Source organism: Sipha flava, unplaced genomic scaffold, assembly GCF_003268045.1.
Source record: "Sipha flava isolate LNK unplaced genomic scaffold, YSA_version1 3_pilon_pilon, whole genome shotgun sequence".
Classification (NCBI taxonomy): Eukaryota; Metazoa; Arthropoda; class Insecta; order Hemiptera; family Aphididae; genus Sipha; species Sipha flava.
In genome coordinates, this window is record NW_020273108.1 from 3,919,751 (window position 1) to 3,940,399 (window position 20,649).

Genomic DNA, 20,649 nt, shown 5'->3' on the forward strand with positions numbered 1-20,649 from the left:
TTATTTTCTTGCTTTTTATTTTATAACTTCTATTTTATTTAAATGCCACCAAAAAATCCAACCTCCCCAATATGAGTATCAAAGAGGTACAATTCAAACGTGTTGAAAAAGAACGTCAATGAAATCACGACAAAATACACAGCTCAAAGGATCAGAAGAAGAATGGTGCACAAGTATCTCGAGAATTGCGTGATGAACGTTTGCGACAATTTATATCAAGAACAAGGGTATCACGTGAACAGCAGACAGTCATATTTTAAGCACAAGATCGAAAGAGGATGCGAACTGTGCTTCATGTGTTCGTCGTGCGTTTGAATATGCACCAGACCTTAAGAATTTAGTAATTATTGCTCTGCGCAATCTAAAATTGCTATCGGTAGTATAGAGCAATTGTAGGATTGTTGTAAAATTTCGTAGAAAATCGTAATCAACTTATTTAATTGTTTAAAAAAGTGTTACCACAATTAAGAAATTACGATTATCAAGTATTAAACCTTCAAGTCTTTATTATTCAGAAGAGAACATTTCTTGGATTATATTGCGTATCTGATCCATCTGAATCATTGAAAAGTCACTTAAATTGTTCTCGTCAAGATTCACAACATCGTGGGCATAATTCAACTTTTTAAATGACATCGGTTGATGTAACTGAAAGTTCACAACAATTTCTTATGAGTGTGACTAAATAAAATGTTGATGAATTCAATAATTTCAAAGAATTTCCATTAAAAGATATTTATTATTTATAAGATATTTCATAGTTTCAAAATATTTTTAATGAAGTTTATATTATTTATAGGTACTTAAAATGTTCGATTTAATTTTAAATTGGTTCAAAGATCAAAAGACCAACTACCAATTCCATTTATCCATTCATGTGTCTCGTCCAACTGTAAAGTCTCGCCCAATCTAATCTCACCATTTTTTTTAACTAAATTTAATATTTTTAATTTTAAATGTATAAACGGTATTAAATACGTATATGTGAAATGTCGATAAATACACTAATATATAAAGTTATAACGTGAAAAAAAAAACAGAAACAAACAATCAACGTTCATCAAAGCAAATGTCATTGAAAATTAACTGTGATTATTTACAGCTATATAAATCCAAATACATGCATTAAACCTTCATTTTTTTTTCGACGTAGCATCAAAAATTTTTCAACTCATCATTACCAAAAGTAAATTGTGGATTTTATATATATATATATATATATATTATATATATGGTTAGCGTTCTCCACCAATACTAATCAATTAATCAAATGAAATTACATACTAACAAAAAAAAACTATTACAGATATAGAGTTCTGTATATGGAAGGGCATTATAGCAAGTTTTCGATGTAGTATTATATTTTTCTAAACGGTCAATTTTTTACACCACCAAGTTATTTTCATTAAAACACATAACTCTTAAAGATTTACTTTGTAATAACCCAAAAATACAAAAATAAAATAAAGGGGAAAGGTGGTATATATGTAAATTGTGATGAGATATGAATGTATTAAAGGGTTGTTACTTTCCTCCTTGTTTATGAGAGGGCTCTCAGGGTTGTGAAGGTTCAAGAGCTGATCAGCGCAATTATAGTCTGCCAAGCTAAATAAAGCAGAACTTACTTGTTTTAACGTAGACCTTCAGATATCGATGCAAGGTTAAAGACAAGGACAAATGCAGAATTTAATTGCATAGGAACCGGATATTCTTCAACACTCGTACGAAGAACACAAGTCGAACAATTTAAAATCACAATTCAAAATAAATCGCACGTATAAACTCTCTTGTTAATCGTATGATCGGTGGGCATCCACAGACGATCAAAAAGAGTTGCTTCGTTGATCTTACGATCGGTACGCATCCATTGACGACCTAAGATCAAGAGCCCCGGGAAGGGTTATATGTCCCTGTTATATAACGACATGGACTTTGGATCGGTCCTTTGAATGTTACGCTGTCAATAGTATTTATTCTTCGACCCGAGTTGTTCTCGCGGGTATCGAAGATACCGTTATTTATTTATTTGAAATAGTTTAAAAATCACGTACATATAAATAGTATACATTATTATAAAATATTTGTACCGTCTTTTACAATCAAATGATGTACATCATTAAAACACTAAACTATTCATCAGCATTTTATGTATGCACTGTCATAGACTATGCGTCAAACGCGGCATAAGTTACAATAGTTTCTACGAATATGAGGTCCTGATTTATCCTACAAATAGTCTAAAAAAATTCAGAAGTTTCAAAGTGTAAATTAAAAATGAATGTAGCCAATATGCAACCGAAATCAGTGTAAAATAATTAAATCTCAAATAAAAAAAAACCACTGATAATTATTATTAATTTATAAATCTTGAACGAAGTCTATCACCCTTCAGCTATCACAACTATCGACAGTGCATAATAATAACAATCAAATTTAAACATATTATTCGTACAACTGCGATAAATTCATCAGTGGTCAACTATGGTCAAGTACAGGTGTTTTCATTTATTTCCAATACCCTATATTTTACTTTAAATGTTATTACATTTTCACAGTAGCATCGCAAGAGATCAACACTTTTAGTAAGTTCCGTATTGTAATAACCATTAAATGTATTACATTTCTCCCTAAGTTTCGCTAATATGATTTATGGTATACAATAATTTGATTTTCATATGACTTATGAACCAATAAAAATAAATAAAAAGTTTAACTGATATTATGATATATAAAAATTATGTATCGCTCCCAAACCTTAAAGACGCGTAGTAAACACAATAATAATATAAATGTCCATTTATATAATATGTATGTTGATACTTTATGTAGCTTCGACGTCGGAATATGGTATTAAGCTGATTCGAGATGAAAAATCGAGTTTTTTTTGTTATTTCACATACTGTTTACTCATCGATTATAACGGTTAATCGTATGTGTTTCACTCGTGTTATGAATGTTGTTTTAGTTGAGTTTCGGCCGATTTGAGTCAAAAGAGGCGAAAAAATATAAATAATCATGCAATCATGTAGTATTCTGCATTATGTTATAGTTACCCGCTCGAATCCCGTAAAAAATACGCATGCCGACAGAATATCCTTATCCTTACTGCAGTTGTTTACAATTACCTCAATTTTTTTTTTTTTTCATCAATGTTTTATCTTTAATGTCGTATCCGATTATGTACAAAAGATTGATTAAGTTAAAAAAATTAAAATTGATAGGTATGTTAAATTCGAAGTATTCACTTTCATGACTGCGTTACTTCTGGGTTTTTATCGTTGCCGCATATAATCTGTGGTAGATGTTTGCACAATGTTAACAAAATTTGGTATCAAGCAATAATTATCCGATATCTCCGGTAACGCCCTCGTCATAGAAAAAGTCGAACGTTGACGGTGACGCCTGTTTTAAATTCCGCACAACATCTGATGAATATAATTTAAGGACCCATTCGTATCCTCCAAAACAGGCGAGACGACGATGGAGATAGAAAGCGGTAGGAGTGGGAAAGGCAGGTAACGAAATGAGAGAGGGAAGGAGTAGAGAGAAAAAACACATAAAATTCATCCGAAAGAAATGCCTCTCCAGTGCGCAGCACACGAGGATATAATATTATTACCCGTTTCGCAACCGTTTCCTCGCCGACCCGTCGACGCCATGACCTACACGCTCTGACGTTCTATTATAACGGCTCGCTGGATATATTACCATTTGTTTGACTTATATTGCCTGTAGATTCTGCATATTATGTGCATTTGGACATATACCTTTTTAACAATATTTCCGCCCGCTAAGTCCTGATCCACCCTAGTGCCACCGATACAGCCGTCACAAGGGTTTCCTTTTATTTTATTTATTTCCCATCTAAGCGTCTTTTTCAACCACCCCTCTTCCCCATCCCACAAAAAACGGCCATTGCCCTCACGATTATTCCTATATGCAAATGTCATTTGGTCCTGGAAAATAACTCAGAGATTAATAATCCTATTATTCTTCGCGTTTCTTTATCGCGATCACACGTGATCTATGAAAAGTAAAGAAAAATTGTAAATAAATATATTGCTAAGCTGTTACGTTATAATTCAGCACACTTACATTTTGAGTACATTTGCAACTCATGGCTCTGAATAACTGTACAGTTGTGGTCAGTTGTGGTTTCATATAATATTATAGGGATTGCAAAAGAGAATGCATATACAATTCACCTTTCAAAATGCCTGTGAAATTAAAAAATAAATCCTTCTAAATCATTTACTTCCTACCACGTCATAAGTTATGTGTAACCTATAGACATTTGTTTATTATTCATAGTTATTACTTCTCACATTAGGTGTATATTAAATGTAGAACTGCATGAACTTGAAATAGGTTATACTTTATAATAAACGTTTAAAAAAAATTAAATTAAGATAATATAATAATTGTTAACAGTTATGGATTATTTTTTTTTTTTTTTTATAAGTAAAATAATGGTTTATGTGTTATTCGAAGTATAAAACAAATTATACCGTATAACATTAATTTATAATTTTAGTCACGTAATATAATAATACAAACAAAATATAATACTAAATCACGTTTTTATTTAGACACTGTTTTAAAGGAATTGAGACTATAAGAAATATAGTAAAATATATTGAAAAATATATTTAATAATATTTATAAATACTTGATTACATTTTAAAGTAATGATAAATATATAAATAAAAGTATCAGACTGTGAAATTAACGATTAAAGTTCTTTGTAGTAATTTATATGTATATAGGTTTAGCCCACTCAAGTTTTTCTGTGGTTTTAGGTTTTCAGACCAATTTTTTATATTTCTTAATTTTAAATTAATTTTAATTTTAAATATCTTATCAATTAAATTTTTCAATTCCAGGAAAAATTATAGTTAAAATAGGCCCTTATAAAGTTATAACATTAAATAAAAACTTTCAAAATATAAAATTATGGCGTGATTATAATAAATTACAATACATATTTGAGAACGTTTCGCAAGATATTTATGAATAAAGTGTAAGTGGTATAGGTAGCGAAAAAATAAAATCATGATGTTTTAAATCACAGTTGTTGAAAGACTTAAATAATTTAAATAACGAGAGTGAGTTGAAATGTTATTAGAATTATCAAAGTATTTTTAAAATTTCTATTCATCTGTTTTATTTTTATTTTTATTTTTATTAATATGGGTCACAACATTAATTATTTAAATTATATTTTTAAAACTTTTATGTTAAATGAAAACAATTATCTGTACTATTATTCAGTGGTAGTGCGTCAGGGGAAACTTTGAGACGGCATCTCCCCAATAATATTATAACATTGGAAAAAAAAATTGTTTTAATTTTTTTTAATTATTTTCAAGTATTTGTGTAATCTATGTGTAAATAATTTACTGTTGTCAACTATATTTACTATATACTATATATTATATTATTATACTATATTTACTATATATGTATGTGTGTATTACATTATATCCATCGTGGTGTAAATACGTATGATTCAATGAAAATACGTTCTGAGCTATTTTCGAATTTAGCGATTACGACGGACGACGGCATCGTAAAACGAATGAGACGGTCGAACGACAGTCTCAATTCTAATAGATAGGAGGTAAATAAAAGTTCGGGGGGAATCCATTATCGATAATGGTTACTGTACGGAGTCCGGGAGACTAGTCTCTGACACATTATTTTTTGCGTATATTTATGTAATGGGTTATTTTGTACATTAGATCTTGTACCGTTTTTGATTTAATATTGAAATAATGGTATTAAAACATTGTACATTATTAATAAATTATTAAATAATGATTTTCATTCATTTACGTATTATGAAAAATGTAAATTAAAAAACCAAAAGCCGACTCCATATTTATTGATTGAATATAAAGACGGAAAATTTACCCGTACATTTCAAAGTAGTTAGTATGATAAATGTTCGTGGCTTAGTGGTTGTAATAAACGCAACAAACTTTTTTTGTTTCATTTGTGTATTTTTTCGAGGTGAAAAAGAATGTCGTTTTGATGGAATATCAACTTTAAAAAATATAATAAGAAAAACAGAAAAACGTGCTATTTCAAAAACATACTTGAAAAATCATGAACAATATCATCTTTTGGGAAAAATTCGTATTGAACATGTCATTTCAGATCAATATTAATAATAATCATATTAATATTTATATTAATTTGTTTGTTATTTTATCAGTTTTAATTTATATCTATGAATTCTATATCTTTAAAATAAATATTGATTAATTAAAGTTTAAATTGAATTTCTATATACCTAATATATATAAATCTATAACAATATTGTATACAAGAAACTATGAATTATCAGTTTTTCAGTTTTTTCAGTTTTAAATTAAAAACTTAGAATGAAGTAGAATAATTTGCTATCAAAAATTTAATAATAACCAATAGTTACACAAAAATTAAGTTTCCCTGTAAATTTTATTCACGTACCGCTACTGTTATTGTTTTATGTTTTTTTAATCTATTATTGTTCTCCTCTATCCCGTTTGAAGTTATCAAAGTGGTAAGTTAAGTAATTTTTTAAACGTAAAAGTGTCAAAAGTACCTTTCAGTAAAACTTAAGACAATTTTTTTATTTTAAAATTATTTTTCTACATGCAAATCGACCCATCTCTAAGCTGCGCTGTACATACTTTACACTATTACTGCCTCCGGTCGCAAAAAAGAAACGTTAAGTTGCATGTACTTACACGAAACTTGACATTGAAAGATATTTTTTCGTAAAAACAGAAAGGTGTGTTTTACCCACCTCCTATCCATATATTATACTCTTCAAATGATATTATTTGACGCTATTCAAGCTGTTGAATAGGATCCCGAGGGTATACAAGCAGTCAAAAACTTTAGTCTGAATCTTCGAGAAACGTGTTATAAAAAAATTATTCGACCTCGATGAAATGAATCAAAACTGTTAATAATTCACCAGTTTTTCTATCGATGTGTATGTATGACGAGTTTGATTTCAATACGTCATGTCAACAATAATTGATATCTAAAAATTATCATACTTAAAAAAAAAAAAACGCTATTATTGGGAAATATTTTACTTAAATATTTATACTTTGAATAAGCGTAAATACGCTCATTTGTTACGATACAATCGGAAATGTATGATATAATAACATGAAAAATTACGTATATATATTATATGTAACTTTTTTACGTATGAAATAATCATATTTTAGATATTAGAACAACGCATTTATACATTTAATATTGTAGGGTTTTTTCTTGACGTAAACTTTAATTTTGTCTGTCAATTCGTGTGTTTTAAAAAGGTATAATTAATTAATTTAAAATTACAACAGTTGCAAAACATTATCCATATATTTTTAATATTTTTTATTTGAAAATTTTCTAAAGTTTTTACTTAATAGAAGTAGAAGCATTTATTTATAAAAATATGCGGTTTAATAAAAAAAAAAAATTGAAAACTTAAAACGTATAGCGATATAGAAAAGATTAAGCATAAATATATAGTGTATATATGGCTTTAACAATTTATTGTAAAAAAATACATTTTTCTAAACAATTTATACATAATTTGTATTCATCGTTTTTGTGGTGGCATTCATTATTATTTTACGGACTTATCATTAATTTTATCATTTTGCTTTGCGTTTCATATTTGCAAGTGTTGTCTAGTATAGTTATTAAAACGTTAAAATGTCTGTAAAATTCCTATAGTCTGAGGAAGAAGTTCGGAATATGCTGCAATCTTATCACTTTTGTAAATCCTATCCCACATTTGTAACTTTTCATTAAGACAGAATGTTTCGCATAAACGGCGCTCAGAACCGTTAAAAATCACTTAATTAAATTATTAACTTCGTTAATGACTTCACATCTATAGTTTCCATTGCCGTAACGTGGAGATTTCGTTCAAAAATAAATAGGTCCCTTTCTTAATGTACTCGAATCAAATTAGCTTAATACCCACCTTTGATTTATTTAAGAGGATCACGGATTCGCTCCGTAAAGTAGACTGTTGTTTATCGTACCAGATACGTATCAATATGTTGATGGACTGTATTTGATGGCTGATTTAAAGTAATATTAGTGCTATTGTATTAATTCCATAAACTGATGCTTGGGAACACTTTCTGATATAACTAATATAGCAATAATTTAAATACAGTAGAAAAAAATAGCATTACTGCATGAGCAGTAATTTTATCTATAGTATTACTGAAAACATGAATATATAATTGTTTTTCATTCATTCGATGTCAAAATAATTCTTGTAATCATTTTTTTTTAAATTATTATTGTTGTTTTTATTTTTTTTTTTTTTAACACCTTTGTTGTGTAAATTAGACGATATAATCAGTACTTTGACATGTTTATGTTTTACAAATCACTATACTGGCGCCTAATCACCATAAATGCAGAATATTTATCATATAACATGAAATATTAATAAAATATTACTAACAAAAAAGGATAAAGAATACTACATAATATTATTTTTGTTAACACAAACAATAAATACTGCTCATGTTTCTATATCATTTTAAATCACGTAGCATGATTTTTTCTTTTCTTGCTCTTAGTCACAATGCATTTATGGAGATCTTTGAAATCTTAATAATAGTCAACTATTTTCAATATACAATTCCCTCCACATTATTAATATCCGAGTTCAAAAGCTTAAACTATATCATCGGAACATGTACAATACATATTATATTTATTTCTCTTCGTTCAAGTTTCTGTTAGGTATTATATGAATGATTTGCTCGGAACTTCTAATGCCAAATATAGAAGTACAGTAATAGAAGTATACCCGAAGATTAGATCTTCTGACAAGAAACTAGTCATTTATTTGTTGTAAAACTAAAATTAAAAAAAAATTAAAATAAAAAAAACCCAACACTATTTGAATGTTATTCCCTTTTTTTACAATATAAATTTTAAGTGAAAAAAGATACCACAATTATCAATTAAATTCACTATTTAGATATATTTTTGTTTAAATAATAAATTCGAATAAATATGTGGTTTAAGAATAAATATTAAAAATGGTTAAAATGTAGTAATAAGCTACTCCTTTGATATATTCCAATAGAAAACAGTAAATTTTAAAATTTTTCGCAATAAATCAAATGACATAAAATAATATTCGTAAATAGGTACATTTTAATTTTTTCAAAAGCATGTACATCGAATGAATGTTAAAAAACAAAGCATTTTTTAAGTACATCGAGCTTGTTATTACCACTTGTACTATTATCGCAACATATGTATAATTATCATGGTAGTAAACATCATACATTTTAACACGTCGTACAATTCATTATCAAACGTAACTAGTTTATCTACTTTTCAAAAACGTTAAATGTGTAAAATGTATATTTTATATACGTGGGAAACATTCGTTCATTCTTTATTCGAAACGGATTCATAAGAAATCAAACGAGACTCCGGTTTTTGTAAAATTAATTTTTTTATCAGGCATTTTTCATAATTTTCAAGTGCAATACATTTTCTAAAATATACCGTTTTTATTTTGCATGCACCGTACGTATAAAACATTACGTATTAATGTTATCGTTATTACTATTTATATTATCATTCGTACTCTCGTAGAGCATTAATTTACTCGGCCAACTCGTTTGTATTGCAATTCGATAATTATTACACTAAACATCCAATACTATTCAAACATCCGGTTGAAGTATATTTACAACCATACTTAATTAAATAACAAAATAATATATTTTACACCGACCGACCAGTATAATATAATACGCGCGCGGTGCGATTAATTATCTATAAAACGGTACTCATAAATATCAATTTTCCAATTGTAAATTAAAATGATAATATGGGATTTATTTTTGTACCGATTTTGTTTCGTGGGTGCATAATATATTTAACGCGAGTGTGTATGGATAGTTCATGACAGAAAAGTAAAATTATACAACGCGGACGAACGCATATTGTTTAGTTACGTTTTATGCGTGTAAACTTTAGGATCGAATTATAATAATAATAATAGTATTATCGCTTATTAGATAGATGTTTATTATCTACTGACTTGATAACGTGACAATGCGAATCGCCACCCGGAGCCTCTTAAGTAAGTACGCACGTGCAATTGTTAGAGTTTAGTGGATTATTGGCAAAAACATAACTTGGGATTTATTCGCATACCCGGAGATTTTATCGAATGCATTGCCGAGAATAATTGAGATAAATTAAAACTATCCTTTCAAAATACCTTTATCCTAACATAATCGTTAAAAAATTAACCAAAGAATTATTATAATAATAATAATAACAAAAAATACTTTCAGTTCTAATGAAAGGTTTCATAGACACTAACAATTATTATTATTTAAGTAAATACTGTTAAAATTGGCATTTCTAATTTTTATATTTAACTGTTTATTATTAAAAAAAAATAATTCATAAATAAAATATAACACAGTCAAATGTACCTATTAAATATCAACATTATCTATAATACTTATTTTATAGTAAAAATAATTTTTTAAAAATCGAGACTTACATTTGAAACCGTTCAATTCCTAAATTTATTGAAAATAAAAAAACTTCAATATTAAGGCCTTTTAATGAAACATATAAATAAAATAAGCTTTATAAAACCCGCACTAAAATAATGTATAAGGCTAATTACCGTTTACGAAGCAATATATTATTAATAAATACTATAACGATTTGTGCCCTTACTGACTTGTCGTGACTTGACTTTCATTTCACGTTTTATTAATTTAAGAACGGCAACAAAACACGGTGTGTCATATGACTGAGTACGAGCATCTTTGAGCAATGAATTTGAATCATTCTGAACTTGCCATTGGTGTTAATGTTACATTATACTTCATTCTTGTAATTTATTCAAGAGTTTTAATGAAATAACGACGAAATTATTAACTCTATGATATATCATCATATGATTAAGATAAGTACTAGTTACGTATTATTTTTTTTTTTTTTTTAAGGACAGAAAAACTTTATTTTAAGCATTTAATTACTCAATTTTAACTGTCCTGATAATAATTTCATTGTTCTAAAATAATAATTTAATATAACCAAGTTGTTTGAAATATGTAAATTACATAATATATCAATAACATATTATGTATATAATTAAAAACACCAGTTAAAAACTAGGTATATATTTTATTTGAAAATATTTAAAATAATTGTGCATTATTCTTTACAACACATGATATAAGTACTGATCAATGACGACATGCTCAGGAAGGGACAAATTAATCACAGCATTTTACTATAAATGCAAATTTTCTCCATAACTGACAACATTATTTATTTATTATTTTTATTATTGTAATTCTTGTTACCTACTCTTTCCACGAAACTATTTCCCACAAATCGTCATCGTGTCGACCGTTGTACATAGCAAATATAAGATCGTAGTTATGTTTAAATTTAAAAATTATGACATTATTTTTCGAAAACAACGTTTTTTACATTTACTTAAAAAGCGAAACGTTTCGATTTGACTAGGTAACGATATAGTAATTGTATTGGATGAATGTTTCGCTTAAGCACGTACTTTAGTATCCCATTCACGGTGATCGTTCAAAAAGTACAAGTTAAATATAATCAATTATAACTGAAACTGTAATACATACCTACGTATACACGGTGTATTTTCTATATAGTCATGTGTCGAGAGATTTATTTGTTGCCAAAAACGTGAATTTCGATCAAGCAAAAAATGTATATTTATTTTCTTTAACTTGTATTACTAAAAAAAAAGTATATTTTTTTACGTTTTGCACTTTTACTACATCCCAGTTACGAAGAATTTATAATAATGAGAATATTATCAATGGATTGAAGAATATACACGAAAATAATTCACAACGGTTTTAAGCCGGATTCAAGAAAAACATGAACAATGCGAACAGTTGTCAAAATATAGTCCAAATGAACTCATGAGATATAACAATGTTATGAGTAACGAGTATATTTTGTCCTTTTATCAATAAAATAATGAGTGCGATAGTATGTATATTATAAAATTTAAAAATAAAAAAATTGCATATATATATATAACTTTTTTATCGCCATCAGCCGCTATAATATTATTATGCACTGCAACTGTTTGATTTATTTGAGTCCGTGAACAGGTTAAGATTAATTGGTGAATTAAATTTTCAATTTCCTCAATGTTCACACAGCATATTATTATGTATTGCTGTTATTAGTTACTTATTGATGGGGAAATAAAATTCTTATTGTCTTCAATATTTGATTTTGTTTTTTTTTACCACTAGAACAATATGCTACCGAATGGTGAAAAATCGTTCGTCGGAAATTCTTACACGATCGACTCAGTCCGAAGACAAGATGACGGAGTTTACATTTGCACCGCATCGAGCACTATCGGGTCGTCCGTCTCCGAAGAAATCGACCTCAACATACTGTGTAAGTATATACAATAACATTATAAAAATTATAACTATTATTTTTATTAATTACTATTTTTATATTCTTACGTTCTTATATGAAGTAATAACAAGAACCTACATGGTCAAAACCCTTCAAGTAATATCACATAACGATAAATTAAAATTATTAAAATGGTCGAATTATTTTACAGAATGTTCATACAAAACACACCTATAGTCTATAAATACATTTTAATGATAAATATTATAGAATTCATATTGTATGTTATAATAATGCAATCATTTTAGACTTAAATTTAGATAGTTATAAGTTAATTTCTTGAATTTTAATTTGATTTAAAACTGAACCTAGTTAATTATTTTTATAAACTTTTCCACGCATTTGATATTGAATGATTAACAGCACGAGTTTAAGTTAAAATTAAATGGTTACTACTTTAATAATAATGTTGATTCCTATTTTTTTAATTTTTTATTTTTTTTTTTAAGTATTTTTCTAAGTGATACAATACATATGACAAAATTCAAACGATGTCACTTAAATACAATTATATTATCATTGTTTAATGTTTTTTATTTGTATTGGTTAGCAATAATAAAATACTTTGATAAAGAGGAATCAAGATTTATAATGTAAAATAATGTTTGCGGAAATAACAGAAGTTAGGTCGGAAAACAATAAATTATTTGTGTAATATAGATAATTATAATAATAATAATAATATAATAATTATAAATACCGTGTGTTTACCAATTTAGTGTACACTGAATTTCTCGGTCGGATTATTTTGGAATAAATGGAATTTTTTTTACGAGCTAATGGTATATAAATACACATTTTCAGTTAAATTTCAAAAATTTAACTCTCTCGGTACGCGCATGTGCAATGCAACATATTTTTTTTTTAATATTAACCGATATTTTTGATATCAAATTCTGATAGAATGAATTTTTTTAAGTCATTTTGACCATTTAACCATGACTCTAAAACCAAAATTGATTGAATGAGAGCCATTTAAATGTTAATAAATAACAATTTTTTACAATTCATTATAAAATGCATAAAACCATTTATAATTATTTATTATTGGTAATTTTTTGAATATTTTTACGTATTTTTTTTTTTCTTAATACGTTTTATAAAAAATATTAACATAATATTAATATATTAACAAAATAATAATACATAATAATTATTTAATTAAAATTGATTATATAGTTTTATGCATTTTATAATGAATTGTAAAAAATTGTTATTTATTAACATTTAAATGGCTCTCATTCAGTCAATTTTGGTTTTAGAGTCATGGTTAAATGGTCAAAATGACTTAAAAAAATTCATTCTATTTGAATTTGGTATCAAAAATACCTATTAATATTAAAAAAAAAATATGTTGCATTGCGCATGCTTGTACCGAAAAGGTTAAAATTTGAAATTTATCTAATAATATGTATTTATATACCATTAGCTTAAAAAAAAAAAAAAATCGATTTATTCCAACATAATCCGGCCGAGAAATTCAGTGTTCCCTAAATTGGTGAACACACAGTATATATTTTTAATCATTACCTCATTAATCGTTGTGTTACAATTGATGCTATTCCAAACAAATATGATAAAAGTCTAATCATTATATAAAAAGTAGTATCAAGCAATAACCGAAAAACCAATTTGAAATTCAAGACAATTCACATTCAATCGTCCATCGCGCATATTATATCATATAATATATCATATATACAGTATCAAATATTACAGTGTAATATTATAGTATATTATAGTAAATAGATTATGTATAATTTTAATTTTTTTTTCTTCTCCTCGTGATATTTCACGACAGCGCTTAAAATTAGTAGGTTTTATTTCATTTACATCACATCACACCATTATAAGTGGTGTCTTTTATTAATTTTGAATTTTGTAATTTAAATAGCTGATTAATCTCGGTATTTTTTTTTTTTTTTTACTGTTTTAATACTGCGTTATTGTTTTTCGTATTTTTGTTTCCGTTATCTACTCAACTTTGAGTAATATTTCTATGATAATCAATTTTCAGTTAAATTATAAACGATAATATCTATTTATTTAAAAATTCATTATATATATATATATATATATATCGTGTTATAAGCTTTACAAATACATGTTATACAACTCTAAAATAATACATATTTCATTTTTTTTATTTACCAATTTCGAACATAAAAAATCAAATTTACGTACGCATTGAAACATTTTGAGAGTATCAATCAAATTGATTGCATCAAATATGAAGAAAATCAAAACGTAAATGAAGCCACATCTTTATTTGACAGTTATAAATAAACATAATAAAATATGATTTATGATTTTATATTTGAATATTTTATCATCTATTTTTCTAACATATTTAATTAACCTTAAATTAATTTTCCTTCCTCTATTAATTCAAGTCTTGTTAAAATTTAATAAATTCAGATTGACAATCCAGTGTTATCACTTTTGGCTTGCAATTACATACATTAATCTAAAGAATAATATTTATTATTATTAAATTTATATTTTGATCATAGTGAAACGTTTGCATTTACTACTGAAATATATTTGGTTGTCTCATAATAGCTATCATTTATTGATTTCTTTGCTGTATAATTTTAAGAAAAGAAAACGCTCTTTTCGGTCTTTATCGAAGGAGACAGCCACTGTATTTAATGTTTCCATTATATCAATTAATAATACACGACTGTGAATAATTAAATCATTAGCGTGAGAACACAGCCGGTAACAGAAAAGTTAGAAGACACGTGTTCAAAGAAAATCTGTTACTAATAAAAATGTATATGGATTTGGCTGCGGTATAGACGCTTAGTTAGATGTTTCTCACCCGATGAAATATGCAACGAGCACTCGCGTCCATTCAAGCGTGTCTGTTTGATAATTTTCGAGTTCATCAAATTAGCCGTAAAGTGAATTTAAATTCAAAAACAAGTAGATAAATAATGACTCATATTCCATATCTTTCTAACTCCACAACAAAGTCCGTCGGGTCGGGGTTAAAACTACTGTAACAATAATTCCAGCTGGCTTTGGAAATAGTGATTAAAAGATAGGGTGGGGAAGAAAAGTAGCTAGTTTATGATATTAAACTGACCATTGACGGTTTCTATAATACAACTGACAGCAATGGAAGGATTAGTTGATAGTTTGAAAATCCTTCGAGTAATAGATTCATCAACTGCGATGCGGAATGAGAAAATAACCTTCACATTAAAACATTTACAGAACAATATGGTTTGAACAGATAATGATATAGAAATTAAACAGACAGATATACTTCAAAAAATGCAGCTCCAACGGGTTTATGGAAGACAAGGCTTCTTGGATTATCAATAAACAAAATCCTTAAGGAAAAAACGAAACACGTATGAACTAAGAACAGTAAACCTTAAGTATCCGAACCTCTGTTATTCTAACCCTTTAATATACAAACCGTGGTTAACATATCTAAACGATCCACGTTTAGAACGTTAATAGTCAATACGCATTGTATCGTTCATACACGAGCAACCAATACACCGATTTGATCACTGTAGGAATTAATAATTAATCCTTTATTTATTAGATAACCTCGTAACACGATGCTTTTATCTAAATAATATCCAAGTGACATCAACATCAGATAGTATATAAAAATGTTTTTATATGCATTTTGGGTATATACAATGAGTACAAAATATCGACTGTCGTTATTTTTGATTTTAATATTAAATCGTCTTGACGAATACTCTTCGTTTTTTTTGCATCCAGTTTTGTTTTATTTCTACAGTATAAACATCTTGTTATCTAAAATGGAACCACCATCAACTACCTTGATGTCTAAATGGAAATGTAATGTTTTTACAACGAAAAAAAATATATAAATTCTTGCTAAATTAGACTAAGGTGTACCTTTACTCCGACTTCATAGTATTGATAAAACAAAAGTTAAGGATATAAAAAACCATTTTATCGATATTTTTTTTAAAAAAATTGAATGTATTATGTATGTACGTAATCATTATAATTCTATAATAACAATAATATGTAATTAATAATAACATATGAGAAACAATAAATATAGTATAAAGCTTACACACATGTATGTTTTTTTTTTTTTATAATATTAATTTGCATATTAAATACATTTATATAAATAACAATATGTGTGTATTAAAAAAAACATTTTAGTATCCGAACTAGGTGTGTTTCCAGTTCATTCGGATAATCAAGGCTCAACTATATAGACAAATTGTTATATTCAAAAATCATAGACGTAAAACTGTAAAACTCAGATTCTATCGTGAACAGTGACTTTAATCTTCTCGTGTTGAAACGTAATTTCGTATGCTTAAAAATCTCGAAAAATGAATACAAAAAATAGAAATATAACATATATGAAGTTTAAAACCATAGCTTATATATTCTGTACTAATAAAAAATTTAAAATATCGCTGTGTGTGCCACTGAAGGTAAATAGAAAAAAAGCAACGTCGGAAAGAGTGAAAGGAGAAAGGAAGAATGCAAGACTAAACTTAGGGTTAAATGCAAAAAAAAAATCCTTCATTATTATAACATGTATATACATACATTTCAGCTAGATAAACTACATTGGTTTTTTGAAGTAGGTATTAATAAAATAATAAAAGAAAAATATTTGTCACTACGTTGAGAAACTCAACACGAACAATCACATTGGCATAATTTATAACGTTAGTGATCAAAAACATAATAGTTATACGTATTATATTTTACTTAAACCATAGTTAATATTTATACGGTTTTAAAAACTAATTTTGAAATACAGAAAAGAATGATACATTTTATTTATTTCTTTTAACATCCATAAATTGAATGCAAATTTTTATAAACCTTATTAGTTTCCGAAGATATTGTTACAGTAGGTAAAAATGTTCCAAAGATAAATATAAGTATCAAATTTTATAATCCACACAGAAAAAAAATTAAATGTATTATTTTGTGGCACATTGTCGTTAAAGAATACGTTATAATTTGTATTTCAATGTATTTGTATATCAATCAAATCCATCAAAATAGTTTTTCCGTAAACTACTACCACAATAAATATTGATAATCAAATTATCAAATGTTAGAATTTTAAAATATTATAATATTTTAATTTTTTTCCACATAATATAAGTTGGTTTTAGGAAAAGGATTTATAAATACAAATAAATTTCTAAGTTATTTGCTTACTAATTATAAGAAACTATTGACTTAAAGTGTATAAATAGTAAAAATTCTACATCAATTATAAATTTCTCAACTGTAGTACAAATGTATTACTTGTTATCAATATTTATTGAATAGTGTTTTTCACAAAAAACGGTTTTTCAGACGGACTTCATTACTACACAACAACTAATAATATTACCGACATACCACTTATATGTATTACTTTGAAAATATATTTAAATTCACCAATCGGTTTTGGTTTTTCTTAGTTTTGTTAAAATTGCCTAAATAAATCTCGTAAAAGAAATAATGTATAACAACCATTCTCAATACAGTATCAAATATACCACTACAATAATATATTTAGAACACCTCTGTGCACTACGATTTTGTTTGTTAGGCGTATTTTATTCTTATCGCTTTATTTGACGTTGTGTGCTTTAACATACCACGTGGGCGGACAATGTTGAAACAAATATTTACAATCATTCTCTAACGTCTGAAAAGAACGAATCGTTATTTGTCACTTCGGACGCTGCAGTAGCAACTCATATATATCCATATAATATATATTCATGTAAATATATATTCGAATAATACGTTTATTTGCATACCCAAACATTTTAGTGTGCGTATATATATATATATATATATATTCAAAGTTATGGGTAAAAAACGCCACTATTGGTTATGAAGTATATAAAAGAACATAAGATAGAGAGAGAGAAAATTAAAAATTAAAAAAAAACCAAAAGTGTCATAAAAGAAAATTATTTTTCCCCAACGTTTTTTTTTTAAAAAAATGTAGAAAAGCACTTGTGAAAAAAATCGGCATCGGCTCGGGAATGCCGGTGGCGTTTGCTGCGGCGTATGTTTATTCTGGAAAACATACGCCAGAAGGAGTTTTATCGTTATCCTTATTTTATTTTGCTAACTCGCAAAGAAAATCGAACGGAAATGGATGGACGAAAAAAATACACGCCGATGATGAAATCAACAATGTTAATATCTACAGTATACATGTACGAAAATCACGTGGTTCGTTGTTCCAAACAATAAGAGTTCGTTAACGTTTTCTTTAAATCTCGTCTCGGCTTGCTCTCATTCCGACCGCACGTTTTTTTTCGTTCCCTCCCCCTCCTCCCTCGCACCACGTCCACACAGTGCTTGTCCCCGAAAAAGAAACAAATGTTAATCAAATAAATAATAAGGGAAAAAACCCAGCACACCCCGAATGGACGGATATTTCATTTGTTTGTATTTTTTTTTTTTTCACAAATCGCCATTTGTTAAAACAAGATTGTGTACGCATGTATGTTTGCTCGACCGCCGTCAACGTCAACTACGATGACAATGATATAACGTGATTACAGAACGTTTGTATGTACACACGACGATGAAGAAAGTGTGTGCAAGACGTACAAATCGCAATGCGAGAGCACGTGAAACGTCATCGATGTCGTTTTTTCGAGCGGAAAGTAGTGTACAGTAAGTTTATGTTAGCTCAGAACTCGAAGGGTCCGCCTCGTCCGTCTGGTTTTCGACAAACGGTATATTTATATTCGTCACGACTGAAAAGGAACACCATTGATCTCATCCAGCAGGAAAATGGTATTCTTCTGCAGTGGTATTATTTTCACGTGAAACGGCGGTAGGCTACGTCTATGGAAATACGAATAATATCAATGAGTCTTAAATATCGTTTACATCTATATAATAGAATAACTTTATTATTAGTTGTTGTTTTTGTTGCTGAAAACCTATTTGTATTGAGTTAAATGAATCGACGTCTTGTGGCTACATCCGCGTAAGCCCTTTCAATTTTTAACAACAGGATGACGTATATTATAAATTTTGATTTTCTTAAAATGGCAAACCGTATTTTCAATGATTCGTGCCAGAAAAGAGAACGAGATATCCTTTTCTGGAACGTTTTGGCAATATTATAGACTAACTGGTTACATTGATAATTCACACGTTTATCGTAGGTACATAGTGTTTTCGAGGGAAATTTAAAATAATTTTCATTTCCTAAAATGTATTAAAAAAAAATTATTAGATAATAATAATAATTTTTATTTCCCGCGTTTGAATTTCCTGTTCAAAGTTCTCGCACCCCAGTTCCGCCATAATTACCATTATTATTATATTAAAAATTGTTCTTGAAAAAATCCATTATAAATATTAAAATACAATCGAATCATACATTTTATACGTTTCAAACAACTTCAAAGTGCAGTATAGTGTTAATCTGGTAATATTGTATATTGTGATTATAAAATGAATAACATGAAATATCTTGTATCATACAATTTAAAAGTATAGTAAGATAATACTATAGTAAGTATATTATATAGTTAGATAATACAACTATTAACTTAAAAAGTTTTTAAAATAATTCATGGTCATAACTATATTTAATTTTAATGTTTTCTCGTAATAAATATCCAAATCTTCAAACAATGAAATGAAAAATTTTTTCTAGCCTTTATTCATCATTATATATGTATTATATTATATTATATTAAATAATTTAAGTTTATATATGTACATGATTTATTTAATTAATTACTAACCTTATATTATATATATAAGATAATAATATATATTTTACTAATACTTTTGAATATAAATCAATCGATATTAACAGATATGGATTTTCCACAATTTATTTAGAAAAAAAATGTTATAAAATCTTAACATCACAGCATGGAATAACAATTAAACAATAATTTTTCACTACATAAAATCAATATGAAATTGCTTTGTCTATTGAAAATATAATATAGTATATGTACTATTTAAATTAAACTTTTGAATTTTCATTTTATTAGATCCTCCTGAAGTTAAAGAAGAGCGATCGATTGTATTTACGGTGGAAGGACAAGAAACACAAATTGTCTGTATAGTGCACGCAGAGCCGAAAGCTGAAGTAAGTAACTTTTTAAAAGTTTTTTTTGTACCGTTAGAAATTCAATTTTATTT

At 27.2% G+C, this 20,649-nt stretch overlaps 1 protein-coding gene across 2 annotated transcripts in view; it reads left to right on the top strand.

Annotated features, from left to right (window-relative positions):
- Positions 1-20,649, top strand: part of LOC112688654 (limbic system-associated membrane protein-like) — a 532,509-nt gene that overhangs the window by 472,176 nt on the left and 39,684 nt on the right. For both annotated transcript variants that reach the window (XM_025561958.1, XM_025561959.1), the window contains exons 5-6: positions 12,318-12,468; positions 20,499-20,596. In XM_025561958.1, coding sequence (XP_025417743.1) covers positions 12,318-12,468; positions 20,499-20,596 — 249 coding nt within the window. The remainder of the gene's footprint in view (positions 1-12,317; positions 12,469-20,498; positions 20,597-20,649) is intronic.